General features: G+C 39.5%; 2 protein-coding genes and 1 long non-coding RNA gene across 12 annotated transcripts in view; 2 read left to right on the top strand and 1 right to left on the bottom strand.

The window, feature by feature from the left end:
- ST3GAL6 (ST3 beta-galactoside alpha-2,3-sialyltransferase 6) overlaps positions 1-16,211 on the top strand; it is an 85,137-nt gene that overhangs the window by 60,449 nt on the left and 8,477 nt on the right. For 6 of the 8 annotated variants that reach the window (XM_086675647.1, XM_025913747.2, XM_086675646.1 and 3 more), the window contains one exon: positions 654-3,726. The exons of 1 other annotated variant lie outside the window; for it this stretch is intronic. In XM_086675647.1, coding sequence (XP_086531773.1) covers positions 654-740 — 87 coding nt within the window. In that variant the 3' untranslated portion in view covers positions 741-3,726. Of the gene's footprint in view, positions 1-653; positions 3,727-16,211 lie in introns of those variants that run through there. One more of the 8 variants, XR_015240347.1, reaches the window with a different exon arrangement.
- Positions 2,250-16,211, bottom strand: part of DCBLD2 (discoidin, CUB and LCCL domain containing 2) — an 89,854-nt gene continuing 75,892 nt past the window's right edge. For 2 of the 3 annotated variants that reach the window (XM_025913744.2, XM_086675640.1), the window contains 4 exons: positions 13,595-13,688; positions 10,245-10,294; positions 6,913-7,050; positions 2,250-5,834 (listed from right to left, as the gene is read on the bottom strand). In XM_025913744.2, the coding sequence (XP_025769529.1) occupies positions 5,365-5,834; positions 6,913-7,050; positions 10,245-10,294; positions 13,595-13,688 (752 nt within the window). In that variant the 3' untranslated portion in view covers positions 2,250-5,364. The remainder of the gene's footprint in view (positions 5,835-6,912; positions 7,051-10,244; positions 10,295-13,594; positions 13,689-16,211) is intronic. The other variant, XM_086675639.1, reaches the window with a different exon arrangement.
- Positions 7,036-15,856, top strand: LOC147577495 (uncharacterized). Its single transcript, XR_015240348.1, has 3 exons — positions 7,036-10,262; positions 14,799-14,956; positions 15,618-15,856. It is a non-coding gene; the product is annotated as an uncharacterized LOC147577495 (long non-coding RNA).

The raw sequence follows: 16,211 nt of genomic DNA, 5'->3' as shown, positions 1-16,211 counted from the left end.
GTGGCATATCACTAGTGTTAGGATTAAAATGTTATCTGTACATTTTTAATATGGAAGTATGAATGGGTCACTGTAATGGATATGGATCTATCCTATGTAATCAGTGCCCTTACATCATCATCCCCAAATACTACATAAGCTGGAGAACTGGTATTACCTCACCTCCCACCCCTTGTGAGACAAATGCTTAAGTAGTTCAAGAGTTAGGTACCTGGGGCAGACTTTAGGATGCATTTCTCCTTAGTCCTAAATAACATCGTAACAACTTTGTGAGGAAAATTAGGATATCCATCAAGAGTATGGAACTCTTTTTATCTCTAGGCTGATGTCTCTTAGGAGTTTCAGGTGCTTTTATTAAAATGATCAACCCACTTTGACTTAAAATTTTGGTCTCTAGTCTTAAGTCCCTTTTAGGAGGACAGGAAATGATGGGGCGGGGGGGGGGCTTTACGTGATGGTTTAAGTGGAAAAGAGTGGGCTGTAGGGAAGGCTGTAGCAAAAGAATGAGCAAAGAATAAGGTAACTGAGAAGTCTACCTGTATACTTGCTACTTGAGTTTTTCATTCAGAAACTTTTTAGATACTGTGCATTCCATTGCTGCTGTTAATATTTTTTGACTGGGGTGGTGACTTTATTATACTTTCCCTCTTTAGAATGCATATCACAATGTGACAGCGGAGCAGCTCTTTTTGAAGGACATTATAGAAAAAAACTTTGTAATCAACTTGACTGAAGATTGACTCTACAGATTCAGAAGACGATGCTAACAGTATTAGTTTTATTTTTATACTGCAATTTTTAGTTTATTTTTAAATATGTTGGATGCACTTGTCAAGAAATTGTGTACATAAAAGTCTGTTGTCGCCTGGTGAGTCATAACCACCAGCTTAATTTCTGTGAATATATTTAATTTATAAAAACAAGGATATGTTTAGTTATCAGGGAAATAAGTTTTGAATGCATGGTTTTTAAAACCTAGTTTTCTGAAGTGTTTTTAAACATCTTTTTATAGTTACTTCATGTTAGACTTTTGAAGGGATGTGACTTCTTAGTAGGGGATTTAGTTTAGCACAACAAATTTTGAACACATTTTGAGAGGTGTACTAGTCTACTGTAAATTGGTGGGGAATGGAGATGTGGTTGTGCCTTGATATGGCAAAATGGAACCATTTTAGGCATGTGTCTAAATGGTTGATTAGTTCCTTTTTGTTGTCCCCGAGGAGACCGATTTTAATCTTAAAAGCAGCCCTGAACACAACAGTGGGTTATGGTCAAGGAAATCTAAGACCATACTGGTTTCATTAAGCTTTTAACTAAACCAGGATTATTAATGAGTAATTTCATAGAAGGAAGGTGGTGTTTTTGTTTTTAAGGTGAAGGAAAAAGGCTGAACATGAAATTCTGGATAAGTAAATAGCCTAAGAATACAATTACTAAAGTCTGGTGACTGCATTATTTTTAAGTTTATACAAAGAAGCTCCAGGAGACCATTGTTAAACATCATTTTCTGCCTTAATATATTAAAATTTGAAAGTTTACTATTTCAATTAAATTAGGAAAAATGAAGACGACACAGTAAGTTAAACCCTTTAGAAGATTCAAGCTGTTTTTGGATTTAAATGGTATTTTCATGAAAAATCTCAACTGTCCACGATTAAATCACATCTTCAAAGGGAAGGCTTATCTGGATTCCTAGGGTGCATCAGAAGAATCCCACTGGATGCAAACAAGTTAAAAACCAGTCCAGCGGAGGTGGTGAGCTAGTTTCCCTTCTCGTTTTGGGGAGGGAAGGGTATGGGGGTGAGGGAAAAAGAAGTTACAGGAGGGCTGGAATTAAAAGTTCTCAGGAGGGGAAAGAGTTGAAAGAACTGCTGTCTTGAACAAGAATTACCACTGGGAGACGAGACCACCCTGTCTCTCTGGAGTCTGTCAAGGGTGAACTGTTAGAGGGGATGCAGGAGTAAATACTTAAGAGGAGTATAAGGGGGAGGACACTCTGAGGTGGAAAAGACAGGTATTAGTGTGACCTGTCCCTCATACCACACAGCCGTAGTTTGCAACCTAATTTAGGCTTCAAAAAAGGATGGTGCTGGGCTCTAGTGACAGTAAAAAACCACCGGTAGCATTTTCAAATGTTACTGTACGGACTAAAATAATGGCAGTACAGTCTGATGCTAAAATTGAGGGATCTGGCATTTTGTGTAGTATGAGAAAAGGCTACAAACCTCAAGGAAGAAAATTCTCAGCAAGACATATATATACAATTTATTAAAAACACAAGAACACATTAAAATTTCACTATTTATACAATCTAAATCCTAGCAACATATACAAATACTGAGTGACTACAGTACATGCCGAGGTAAGAAAAGTACATTCTGGGAGAATCACTGACAAACCATTTTTATTTTCCAATATGTATTTCAGTATTCTGTTTGGTTTCTACCTTTCCCAGTGCAAAAAAAAAAAAAAAAAGTCACAAATTGGAGCAAATAAGAATTGGTGCCACAGTTGAAAGTATTTTAATAACCATCCAACTCTTAATTGATTTTGCAGTTTAGGGACTTCAAGTTCAGAACACAAAGGCAGAACTAATAGGCAATTTTTTAAAGGTAGAGCTTAACTGATTTCTCTTAAAAGAGTGTGACAAGTTTTTGGCCCACAATGCATCTTATCGTCTGACATGGCATTTCCATAGCCCTTTCACTCTCCAGGTGACCAGGTGGAGCCAAGGCAAGGAAGTTCCAAGCTTTCTCACTTTCCAAAGAATTATGGCCACATTCATGTTTAGATGAGTGCATTTTCTGCTGGGGCATCAGAGGGCAGGAGTATACATGACACCGTAATTCCAACTGCTATATAAATTCTCTACACAAACCACTTCATCAGCGGATAAACCCATTCAATGCAAAGTGCAAATAGTGAAACATGAATTTAAATAACTGAACTAGACCCCGCATATACAAGAGGATCTATTTAGTGTTACAGCTTTTAATACAATACAAATCAGCATTCACAATATCTTGAACAGTGCTGGTTCCGAAGACCATGTGTCAGAAGTCAGTGTGATTTTAGGAAACCTGGAAGGGCCACACGTGCTGTACCATTGTCTGACGATTGTGCTAACAGGAAAAAAATTCATCCAAAAAAACAGTGACTTACGTGTCTTTTTTAAATGTTTCAAGCAAAGAATAAAAATTCAAGGGAATTTTGAAAAAACAAAAAAAAGGTTACTTTCACATTTTCAGTTGTTACTTGATTGTCTCCAAAGCTGTATAGATAGGTATCAGACATAGAAATGGGGTTACAAAACCCAAAAGCAAAACTCTAATGTGAAAACAAACGAACTCAAAGTACAATATCAGAACTCTTTGAGTCAGGCTCAGCTCTTCATTTGGAAAGTAAAATATATTTATAAAAGCAGTAAAAACTTTTGTAAAAATCACTGGTAGTTCAAGCACAGCACAGTGGCAAAAAAAACATGCATCATTTAAGAAAACATTTGCCTCTCCAAAGTTCTGTGGGAAAATCCCGTACACAACATTAAATAAAAAGAACAAGCATCTTTGGGAAGATGAAACAGTTTCTCTTAAAGCTTCTAGAACAGGCCTATGATTGGGTGAATAAAAAATAAATTGGTTTACTCTTTCCCCCCCGAAAGGGGATAACTGCAGTAATACATGTGCTTTACACATTTGTGTCTTAATAAAAAGTTCAACATCTGTGCTTTTTGTTTCAAAATATTTGAAACAATATGAACTGGTTTTTTTCAATGAATGAAATTATGCAAAGTTGTCTGAAAAAGCAAATGACACCAACAGAAATCATAAGACCAGAGGGCAGAGAGGCTGCAGCGTAGTTGGATTTTTGAAGCAATGCTTTAGAATACTCATCTACCTCAGGAAGCAAGCAGAATGAACACGGTCCTCAACTCTAGCAAATTCTGGAAACAATCTGGTGGCACGAGCCAACAGAAAGGTGTAGATCCTGATGGGAAATTACATGTCAAGATTAAGTCTACACACTGGGATTTATAGAAGCCTAGATGCCAAATTAGGTTTCAACCTGAGGGCCAGCTTCTCTTGCCAAAGACTCTGAAAGGTTCTTACACTAGAGGCTGGTAAATTACAGATGCTTTTCATTTCACCCATCTAAAACTACTCCTGGGCAAATGGTGACAAAGAAATTGCCTGGAAATTTCACAAACAAGCTGTAATATTTGCTGGTTCGGATGCCAGAGCCTGTGTTCCCTAGGTATGCTGGAAAGGACTGTTCACACCTTCCCCCATACAGATGAGGGCACAGTCACACACAGCTGAGGAATCCATGTGGGTTTTATATTTCTTTCAGTATTTTACTGTGGATCATTAAAAATACTAACCCCAAATACCTTTGGATTCAAAGAAAAATCCCTGTATATTAAATCAAAGAGGGCAAATTTTTTTTTTTAAGGTAAATCCTTTCTGAGAAAGGATTTTTGCCTTTCAGTGTGGTAAATAAATATAAGGGGGTCACGTTTACGGTGTTCACTTAGATGCTCTTAAGTTTTCACAACTCGCCCTTTGCAGATAAATTTGGAGGGAGAGAATCTGTTACAGCTGTGTAAAATTAGAGGATTCATGAGGTTGATGAAACAAGCATCACTCGCTAAAATAACTCAAACATTTTAAAACACAAGAATAGGGCTGGCCCCAGACAGAGCAAGCCGGGCTGAAACCAGCTCACGTACCATGAAATGTTAAAGCTCTTCAGGTGTCAGAAGGTGAAGAATCAATCACCTTGCCCATTACAAGTCAGTTTCCCACCTATAGATCCTCCAAAGGAAAGAGGAGTGGACGACTACCATCAAAACAATGATTATAGCACTAATTTTTGGAAAAAAACCCACAAAAAACCGTAAGGTATATAGAAATAGGACAGAAAGAAATCCTGATAGTACCCACCTTTCACAAAGCAAAATTTCAAGCCATTAGACATTTCAAGAACAGTACCGTGCGTTATTGCCAGTCCGGCTTACACAGCCATCTCTTGAGTTCATCAATGTACCTGCAGCATTGGTAATAAATACTCTCAGTGATTCTTAAATTTCTTTGAAGTGCATAGTAGGGAGCTTTTTCTGTATTAAAAATAGTGTTTTACAGTAGTAACAAAGAGGATGTTTGAAATTTAACAGGCAAGCAGTAACTGCCACGATAATACTTTTAAAGCAAGATGGCAAGATTAGTAGTTCCCTGTACCTCGGTCATCACATTTTCCCAACCACATCTGTGACAGATACGTAATACATTCTATATATTACTACCACTAACACACAAAAAAGGCCATGTGCTTTAAAACGATGCTTTATGAAAAGCAGCATCACCTTCAAAGAATTTCTTTAAAAACATCACATTCACCATCCCTCCCGGCTCCTGATCCCTCCTGGGTGCTCTGTGGCACCTGGTACACCAGTTCGTCTGGGGCACTTGGACCTGGCTTCCCACCTTTTGGGGTGTCATACTGGGCGCGGGCGGAGGAGCAGCTGTCAGTCCTGGAGAGGAGAGTGTTATATGCTCCTACTACTGGGGGAGCTTGGTTCCCTGCAGCTTTGAAAGTAGACGTTGAGGTCAGCCCAACTGAAGCCGTGGGGTGTCCAGACATATCCATGATGATGGGGGTTGCATATTCGGGCCCAGTAATTGGCAGTGGTTCAGCGTAGGCGTGGTAAACTTCTTGCACCGGGGAGTTGTAAGGATCTAAGTCAGCATAACTCGCTTCTTTTCCTTCTTCTGGTTTAAAGGTAGATCTCTGATGAAGGGTGCCAACAATTCCTCCCACCAGTGGCTGTGCATACTCTGGGGTATCACAGAACAAACCAGAGAAAAGTCACCTCATTCATACAGGGATCGTTCAATTTAAGGGGGCAGCAGTAGTCTTACACCAAAAACAAACACTTCTTTAGGGCACTTTCATTATCAACACGGACCTATGGATTTCTCTACAAGAACTTCAAAAATTAAAATTAAACACGTTATGTTTCAAAAGAAGTTAACATGCCACAGAGCTTCAATCATGAAATTTTACCAAACTGTATATGCTCTTCAGGTTTATAGGCAGTATTTCACTGGTGAAAAAAAAAAAAAAACCCACTCCATTATTACAGTAATATTTTCAAATATGACGCTGTTTAAAATACGGGGCGCCTGCGTGGCTCAGGTGGTTAAGCATCTGACTTTGGCTCAGGTCATGATCTCAGGTTTATGAGTTCCAGCCCCAGATCGGGCTCTCTGCTGTCAGTGTGTGCACAGACTGCTTCAGATCCTGTCTCCCTCTATTTGCCCCTCCCCTGCTGGCTTGCTCTCTCAAAAATAAATACAAAAAAACTTTTTTAAAAAGAAAAATAAATAAATATGTTAACAGAATAAATACTGTAAGGCTCGCTATGTCCTTCCTGCTCTTAATACGCAAATAAAACTCCAGGTAAACAGGTAACATGCCCAGAGCTTGTAGAAACGGATGCTCACAGCTAAGGCACAGAAATGATTCTCTCAAGGTCACCTTTTTAAAAAGCAGTTCTAGGGGCTCCTGGCTGACTCAGCGGGTTAGGCGTCCAACTTTGGCTCAGGTCATGATCTTGTGGGGTTTGTGAGTTCGAGCCCTGTTGGGCTCTGGGCAGAGAGCTTAGAGCCTGGAGCCTGCTTCGGATCCTGTCTCTCTTTCTCTCTGCCCCTCCCTGCCTCATGCTCTGTCTTCCTGTCTTTCTCAAAAATAAATATTAAAAAAAAAAAAAAATTAAAAAGTAGTTCTACCTCAAGAAAAGAGCTCATCTCTTACATATGAGAAAGATAAAAGATACTATAAATCCCAAAGCACTTTCCAGCTAAGCAGAGCAGCGTCTTCCCTGACTCTGTGGCGAAGGCTGCAAGCAGTTACCTGCAGAGTCCGTCTGCAGCACTGTGGTGACTTCTCTTGGACTCAAGTGATTAACTTCACTGCTGCTGTAGCGAACTGGGGTTTCTTCATGTTCCACTGATTTGGCAGGGAGAAACTGCTTCATTCCTTTCCACCAACCTTTATTGTGATTGCAAGCAATAAAGACCATTAAATAAAAACCTACCTCTGAAAGGATGATACTGTTTACGGAAGAAATCCTGTTGCATTTAAGCCATTTTTGTAGCACATCTACACAAACTAGCCTCTATGTTCAATCTTTTTGTTGTTGTGGTCGTGGTAAAACACGTATTACATAAAATTTACCATCTTAACCATTTTTAAGTGTGGGTCAGTTGGTTTTAAATACATTCACACTCTTGTGCAACTATCACCACCATCTATCTCTATCTTAACTTTAAATCTTGTAAAAACTACAACCATATCTCCATGAAACAGTAACTCCCCATTCCCATTCTCCATCCCCCCTGGTCCCTGGCAACCACCATTCTATTTTCTGTCTCTATGATTTTGACTCCTTTAAGTACTTCATCTAAGTGGAATCATACAGTATTTGTCTTTTTGTATCTGGCTTATTTCACGTAGCATAATGCCCTCAAGAGCCACCCATCTTCTAGCATATTGCAGAAAATCATTTTTAAGGAGAAATAATATTCCACTGCTTGTATACACATTTCACTTTTCCACTCATCAGCTGATGGGACACTTGGGTTGCTTCCATGTTTTAACTGTTGTGAATAACTCTGCTATAAAAACAGATGTACAATCAGGTCTTTGAGAACCTGCCTCTAATTCTTTAATTCCGGCATACCTGGAAGTGGAGCTGCTGGGTCATATTGTTAATTACTTTTCATTTTATGAGGAATTGCCATAGTGTTTTCCACAGCGCCCGAACCATTTTATAATTCCAACCACAGTGCACCAGTTTCAGTTTTTTGACAGGAGACATCCTAATGGGTGTGAGATGTAATCTCATAGTTTTCATTTGGTCTTCCCTAAAGATTAGCAATGTTGAGCATCTTTTCATGTGCTTATTGGCCATCTATATATATTCTTTGGAGAGATGTCTATTCAAGTCATTTGCCTATTTTTGAATTTTGTTGTTGGTGTTGAGTTTTAGAAGTTCTCTATTCTGGATATTAATCCTTTAGCAGATACATGGTTTGCAAATATTTTCTCCCATTCTGCATGTTGCCTTTTTACTCTACGGATAGTATATTTTGATGCACAAAATTTTTAAATTTCCACGAAGTCCAATCTACTTCTTCTTTTGTTATTTGTGCATTGGTGACATGGCTAAGAAGTCATACCAAGTCCATTGTCATCAAGTTTTTGTCCTGTGTTTTTTTCTATCAATTTTATTGTTTAAGATATTACGTCTTGGTGTTTCATTTAATTTTTACAAATGGTGTTCAGCAGGAGCCCAACTTCATTCTTTCATATGTGAACATTCAATGTTCCCAGCACCATTTGTCATTACCCTAGTGGTCTTGGCATCCTTGCCAAAAATCACTTGTCCAGATTTGTGAAAGTTTATCTCTGGGCTCTCCACTCCACTGTTGTGTATGTGTGTGTTTATGCCAATATCACACTGTTTTGAAATCAGAACGTGTGAATCTCAGTTTTATTCTTTTTCAAGACTGTCTTGGCTATTCAGAGTCCCTTGAAATTCCATTGGAATTTCTGAATGGATTTTTCTATTTGTACAAAAAATGTCATAGGGATTTTGACAGGGATCGCTAATGAATCTACAGATGGCTTTGGTTAGTATTGACATGTTAACAGTATTAAATTTTCAATCCATGAACACTGGGTATGTTTCCATTTATTTATGTCTTCTCAAATTTCTTTAGAAATGTTTTATCATTTGCATTACACAAGTCTTTCACTTCCTTGGTTAAATTAACTCCCAAGTATTTTATTCTTTTTGATGTTATTTTGTAAATGAAACTGGTTTTAGAATTTCCTTTTCAGATTATTGTTTATATATAGAAATGCAACTGATTTCAGTATATCCTTTAGTATATTTAGTATAGTATATCCTGCTACTCTACTCAGTTATTGGTGCTAATAGCTTTGTGTGCATGAGTGTGTGTGTGTGTGTGTGTGTGTGTGTGTGTGTGTGTGATCTTTGGTAGGATTTTTCTTTTTTGAGAGATTTTTGGTTATTGACGCAATCTCTTCTATTTCTTTGTGAGTCTTGGTAGATTTTGTATTTCTGGAAATTTGTCCATTTCATCTAGGTTATGCAATTTTTTGGCATACAATTGTTCATAGTATTCTTATAATCCTTTTTATTTCTGTAGAATTGGAAGTGATGTCTCTACCTGCATTTCAGATTTTAGTAGTTTGACTCTTTTTTTCTTATTCCATCTAACTAAAAGTTTGTCAATTGTGTTGATCTTTTTGAAGAACTAACATTTAGTTTCACTGATTTTCTCTTTTCCATTCTCTGTTTCTCTAATCTTTATTATTCCTTCCTTCTGGTAGCTTTTGGTTTAGTTTGTTCTTGTTCAAAGAAATTCCTTAAATTATTATTTTTTTTTTGATAGAATATCTAATGCAAAGCAGAACATGGTAGAAATTTCTATTCAAAGCATATACAGAAGCAAATCATTGCTATTAAATTGCAGCCAGATATAATGTGCCTGTTGTAGGGTGGTTTTTTGGTAAGTTTTTCTGAAAAAATACTTCCCAAGATCTGCCTTGGGATGTTAGCAACACAGGATCTGCCCCTACCACTGCTCTTTTCTACCTTAGTCACAGCAGTGAACTCTTTTGGCTTCTAACAGTTGTTCCCATAGTGAGACTGGAAAGGGGGGAGAGCCTTAGGGGACCTCTGATGTCACCTCCAGCAATCTGCCACACACAGAAGGAATTAAGAAAATGGCAGCTCATCATGGCAGAGATGGCAGACCTCACGATTCTGAAACCGCGAGACTCCGCCTGGGAAATACCCACAGCAGAGGGACAAACACACACCATGTTACCAAAACCAGTCTTTCATACAGTGTTCACACAGGCCCCAAAGAAAGCTGGTCTCCTCAAAAAAACAGACACATGGGGCAAATCAGGTTGTCCAGAAAAAAGGAAGAGAGTGCATGCTACGGGAAATTCTTACTTTTCATTCTGTTACTTATTGACTACAAGAGATTGCACAGAAAAGTAAAAATGATCAGAATGTTAGAGGAACACCATTTTTCTAACAAGTGCTGGGGAGTTTATGTGGGCCTGAAAAGAACTTTCCTCTTTTACTACTGCCACCTAGGGAGGTGGGAGTTCCTTGATGGAAGGAGATGCAAAGTCTGAGTTACCTGCCCGATCCCAGTAAGGTAAGTCATAGGTGCCTTCCGTTTTTTTCTTTCTGGAAAAATACAGAGACAACATGTTAGCAAATAGAGTGAAGTCACTAGTAAGACAGCTCTGAATCTGCAGGATAAATACTAAAGTTAATAATTAGGAGTATACGTTTCCATTTACTAATCTACCTGGGGGAATCCTCTATTTCATTTGCCTTTCAAAGTCGCCACTGCTGGCTCATAAACTGGACTCTCAATAAATTTTAAACAACTATCTCCTGAGATAGTTATTTTGTTACCCAAGGTATTTCCCACTCAAGGGGTGAATGAAATGGAAAAGCTGAGTCCGCAGATGATAAGAGTCAAACTAAAGACTTCGGGATGATGTGGGTTGTTATGGGAAAATTACGTTAGGTGTATTTTGGTTTCCAATACAAACTTTTATAAATCAACTGATTCACAAAGTTCATAGAAAGAAACATCCCCACATTTGCTTCTGCATTGTTATTTTTTCCAACTATCTGTTTTCCTTCCGTGGTCCTTTGTTCCCAAGAAGTTTATAGTGTCCTATATAAGCATCCCAGTTTATGTCAGTGCTATCTTAAACAGTGGTAAGTGCCAGAGGGAGAACAGGATGCTCCATGCCTGGGGGGCAAAAGCCGCACGTGCAATGAAGATTCTCCCTAGTCCACCCTTCAGAATTCAGACATATCTTCCCCAGGAGAAATCTCCCTCCTCCCCGTTAAGAATTACTATCTACAGGGGTGCCTGGGTGGCTCAGTTGGTTGAGCGTCCCGACTTTGGCTCAGGTCACGATCTTGTGGTTCGTGAGTTCAAGCCCCGCATCCGGCTCTGTGCTGACAGCTCAGAGCCTGGAGCCTGCTTTGGATTCTTGTCTCCCTCTCCCTCTGCCCCTTCCCTGCTCATGCTCGGTCTCGCTCTCTCAAAAATGAATAAATGTTTAAAAAAAAAAAATTACTATCTACAAAGAGCCTTAAAAGGAAGTGTTCTGATTCAAGAATGTAAATCTAATTAAAATTAACACGCTGCAAGCTAAAGAAAATGCAGAAATTATTCTAGTGTATGAGGACAAGACAGTTATGTGATTTGCTCAAGACACAAATGTGGCTTTCTCAAAGAGCCCAAGCTGTGTGCTTTTCTTACTTGAAAACATTCTTCTCCAGGATAAGACTTTATTTGTATTAGAGATGTTAAAATCTTTCTCACTTTAAAGTCTGGCTATTATTTAAAACATGTCATTTTTTAAAAATATAATGTAAAATTTGTGGAAGAGGTGGTAGGCACTACAGCTGTTAATTAAAAACTGAAGTGCAAAGTAAACAATAAAGGGCTGGCTTAATAATTAGTTTTCTTCTTGAAAATCCTGTAATTATCCTAAGACTAAAAAGTAAAAGGAAACCAATAATCTTTTCTAAATGGAAGTCAGATACCTTATATAGCTAAGACAACAAATTAAGTCTGATTACTAGGCAAAGGTTGTGCTAGAAAAGATTTTATAATAATCTAAAGTGGCAAAGCCTCAGGTTATTTATTACATGTTAAGTGCTTAGAACAGGGGTGCTTACCATGAGTTAAGGGTTCAGTAGGTTGCAGCTGAGTTTATTATTATTCTCCTCCTGGCTATTTTCCACATCCCCTTCATGCATCTCTTACTCCTCATGAAGTCAGTCATTAGCAATTTCAACCACACTCTTAGAAATAACTTCAGTTCTGTAGCTCACACCTTTGGTCCTGAACAAGCATCTGTCTCTTGAGAATCTGAACATCCATAGGGTCCTTATGTGCCCGCTGATCTCAGGACTTGACTGCCGCCTCCCCAAAAACCTGACTCCCAATCCTTACCCTCTGTGCTTTAACCCTTGGGGACGGGAATTGACTGCCTGATAATACGTCCAGGGGCAGAGGTGGTTCAGCGTGTGGGCTCTGTGCTGTCAGGGCCCAAACTCCGCTCTGCTGCATATGCACCGGGTGACCTCGGACAAGTTATTCATGCTCTGTCTCACTTTCTTCTTCTGTAAAATGGGATTTATAACAGTACCTGCTTCATTGGTCGTTCTGAGGATTAAGGAGTTAAAACACATAAAGCACTTAAAATAATGCCTAAAACCAGCTTTAATTTTCTATAAAAGCTAGCTGTTGCTGCTGTTCTCACTGTTACTGTTGCTTCTGTCCAGTTCCCTAAGAGCACTGTGAACTTTCTTCCCTGGACTTTCCTAAAGCCCTTGTTCTTCCTTTCCCTGATTCCCTCATAACTTGTTGGGTCTCTGCTCAGACAGCCTTCTTAAAACCATGAGTCCAGGACCACTTGCTTCTTCAACTTCCTCCCATGGCATACGCTGTGTGGTCAGTACTATCGCTGACCGTTTCTGCATCGTTATCTTCTCCGTCCTGTAAACTCTGGGGCTCACCACTCAACTCCCAGCGGTCAATACTTAGCACACGGCAAGAGCTCAAATATTTGCTTGACGAACAAATGAAGTCATTCTCTTGCTCCACCAAACCTGTCCCTCCTGTCCTCTCCACTCATGACATCCCTACTGGTCCAAGTGCACAAGCCTGAAACCTCGGATCATCCCGAGTCCCTCCTCCTTCTGTGGCAGCCAGTCGCGCATCATCTGATAATCTCACCTATGTGCTTCACCCTCCTCGATGACATCCTCATCCACAGACTGAGACCTGAATTTGTCTCCCCGAAGCTCCCATCCCCAATCCAGGCCCAGGCCGCACCTCCACAGTTCCTCCTCGGTGCTCTCCCGTGCCAAGCCTGCACGTGAGGACTGGCTATCCCGCCTGGACTCCACAACTCTGTGCCTTCGCTCAAGCACACAGTCTGGCCTGTTCCCTACCTTCCTCCATCTGGGCACATCCAGCGGTCTCTTTACGGCAAAACAAACTTGAGGCTCACTCTTCCCCGCAGCGAAGACTTCAGGTAGCTCTCACGGTTCTCACACCTGTGTCTCCGGCCCTTCATAATAACTCCTCAAGGCATGTGCCAGTTCTTTATTCTGTGAGTTAGCCCTGCCTAACACCCAGGACACAGGAACGGTGTCTCTTTCTTTCAGGAGATATTACTAAGCACCTACTGTGTGTCAGGCTGTTCTTACTCATGTGTATATTCCAGCATGTAAAGCAGATTTTGCTATAATAAAGATGCGCAGTAAATGTGCAATTGAACATACTCTTGTTTTATGAAAAGGAGAAACAAATGTATTTTTACTTTAATAACTACCTTACCTTTCCTTCTCAAAAAGGTGAATGGTAGTTTATCTTCTAGATTTAGTGTATACTTCACATTTGGAAACAACCCTCCAAGGCCCCGTCAGGGGAGCTAGCTACGTACTGACCTGCTCCTCCAATGCCAGGCACACACCACCGTGAGGATAAGGGTGCTGAGCACCATGACGAGCACCGGCACCAGGACCGCAGCCAAGGCGACATCTGCAAACACATCAAAGGCAGACTCGGGAAGGGAAAGCGGGAAGGTTCCCCAGGTCATCCCTCAAAGCTTTTGTGTCTCAAAAGCTACCGTTCACAATATTTATGAAATGAGGCCGGGCAAGTGTTGGTAATGGCAGAAGCCTTCACAGACACGTGGAAGTCTCTCACACTATTTGCTTCACCTTTGTACACGCTTAAAATTTTTCATTGTGACTTTTTAAATCACCAAGACAAACTGAAAGGCAAATAAAAAACTCAGAAAATATCTTTCTGAATATGTGGTAAAGGATTACTATCATTTATATATTACAGAACATCCAAGTCAAAAACAAACAATAGAAAAATCAGAGATGATTGAGCAATACAATGAAAAAACACAAGTGGCCATTCAACATGTTAGCATTACTAGTAATCACAGAAACAGAAGTTAAAGCAAGAATGAGATGCCATTTCTGTTTATCGAATTGGCAAACATTTATAACAATTGCTAGGAAAAGTTACTAGGAAACAGTTATTTTTATAGGACTTTAAATTGATACTTTCTGTATCATTTTGGGGCAATACGTATAAAAATCAATTACTTAGCAATTCCATGTCTAGAATTTATTCTTAGAAAAAAAATTAAGACAACATTCAAAGATGCATTTTTAAGATGGTCTGTTTCTGTATCTGCAAAAGAATGAAAAACTGGAAATAATCCAAATGCTCAACAATGAAAGGGAATAAATACATCACGGTGTCCTCATAGTAAAATATTATCCAGCAATTGGAAATGATATTGCAACATGATGGGGAAAATATTTATAGACAGGGGAAAGCAACAACGTAGTGTTAAGTATAAAAAAAGCCAATGTGCATCAACAGGGCAGAAAGTGACAATGCTTGAGCCTGCAGGGACCAGGAGATCATTTAATCCCCTTATCTCCCTCCACAGATAAGGAAGTCTGGGCCCAGATACAGAAAATGGTCCACCTCAGGTCATTTGAGCCATCAGTTTCTTCCCTAATCTGGCAACCCTGTCCCGGCAACTGCTGATGCCTGCTGGGGGCTAAGCACCAGACACTGTGTTGGGCCTGACCCACAGCATCTATTGTACCCTTATAAATATAGCCAAAAGAGAAAAAGAGGCTGCTGATACAGGAGCAGGAGAGGATAACGCATAACCTGAGGCCTCTGATGGCTGGGTGGATAGGAACACGGGCAGAGGTGGATCAGCCCTGGGCAGGACTAGGAACTCCGTTCTTCAACGCAGTGGAAAGAGGGTACAGGTGAGTTTGCAGGCTCCACAGATTGGGAGTGTCCTTCTAATTGCTTCTACTTTCTTCATAAAGTTGAAGAGGTAACTGAGAGTAACTAAAGAATCTCTGGGTCAAGGGTTTGAAAAATATGGAAAAGCGACTGTTGAGAACAGAAAGAGCTAACCAGAGAAACAAAATGACCATGGGCTGGTGCTGAGGGCCCCCTGGAGGGAGGATTCAGGAAGACACAGAGGCACAAATCTGACCATGATATGATTTTCTCCAGCATCACTCTCAGCCTGGATGTAAAAATGGAAAAGAAGTGCATAAAACAGGCATCATCACTCAGGCTAGAAAGCACTAAGAATTCAGAAAAATAAATGTGCTTTATCCCTAAAAATGTATAACTGGAGAGAGAACCATCAGGTTCAGGTGGATACAGGTCGATTTCATCAGAGGTTTAAAAAATCTGCTTAGGTTCACAAAATAATAAAACATCTACACAGTACCACCCCACAGAAAAGGAGACAAGGAATCTTTAACTGGAAAGACCTCTACATTCTTTTATTCTTTTGAAGAATCCTAGCTCTGGAAGAAAATGCTTTAAGGATACTTTTAGTCTTGAGATTTTAAGATTCTATAATCAGATTTTAAGACGAGCAATACTTTAAATGGCTGTTCTTCCATCCAGGCATGTGGCCTGGAATTCTGCCCAAACAGATTTCTTCTGCAGACTGGTGAGAAGCTTTGTGGGACACTGAGATCTCATCTCTAAGAAGTCTTGCTTCTCTTCAGCAGCATGAGAAAGAAAATGGTCTGTTTAGAAAATACCTTAGAAGAAGTGAAAGAAAGTGACATGTGGAAAGCTGGGAGAAAGTTATCTGCATCGGGCAAATTTTCAGAGAATGAATAAAGTTCTGTGTGGCACAAGTTAGTTGGAATGAATTACTTCCTCGTCTCTGCATGGTCCTGAAAATGCTTTATCTGCCAACACGGAAATTAATTCCTCTGACACTGATGGTTTTTTCTGAGTCCAACTGAAATTTTGTTTTTCAACAACTAGTAAAATCAAAGTACTATGTTTCATACGTGTTAATACCTTATTTATCATTCATAAAACCTGAAAGTAAATCCTACTACATTTATATTTATAACCGGAAAAAACTGATGGTAAACATTTTTAAAATAGAGACCAAAGTTTTTTAATGAACATGTTAACTCACAGTACTTTTTAAAAAGTGTTAGTTTTCACCAAAACTTATTTTTCACCCCCCCTTCCCTTTTT

The sequence above is a fragment of the Puma concolor genome, chromosome C2 (assembly GCF_028749965.1).
Source record: "Puma concolor isolate L17-30 chromosome C2, mPumCon1.1.hap2, whole genome shotgun sequence".
NCBI classification, from domain to species: domain Eukaryota; kingdom Metazoa; phylum Chordata; class Mammalia; order Carnivora; family Felidae; genus Puma; species Puma concolor.
This window is presented reverse-complemented; position numbering and strand designations above follow the sequence as displayed.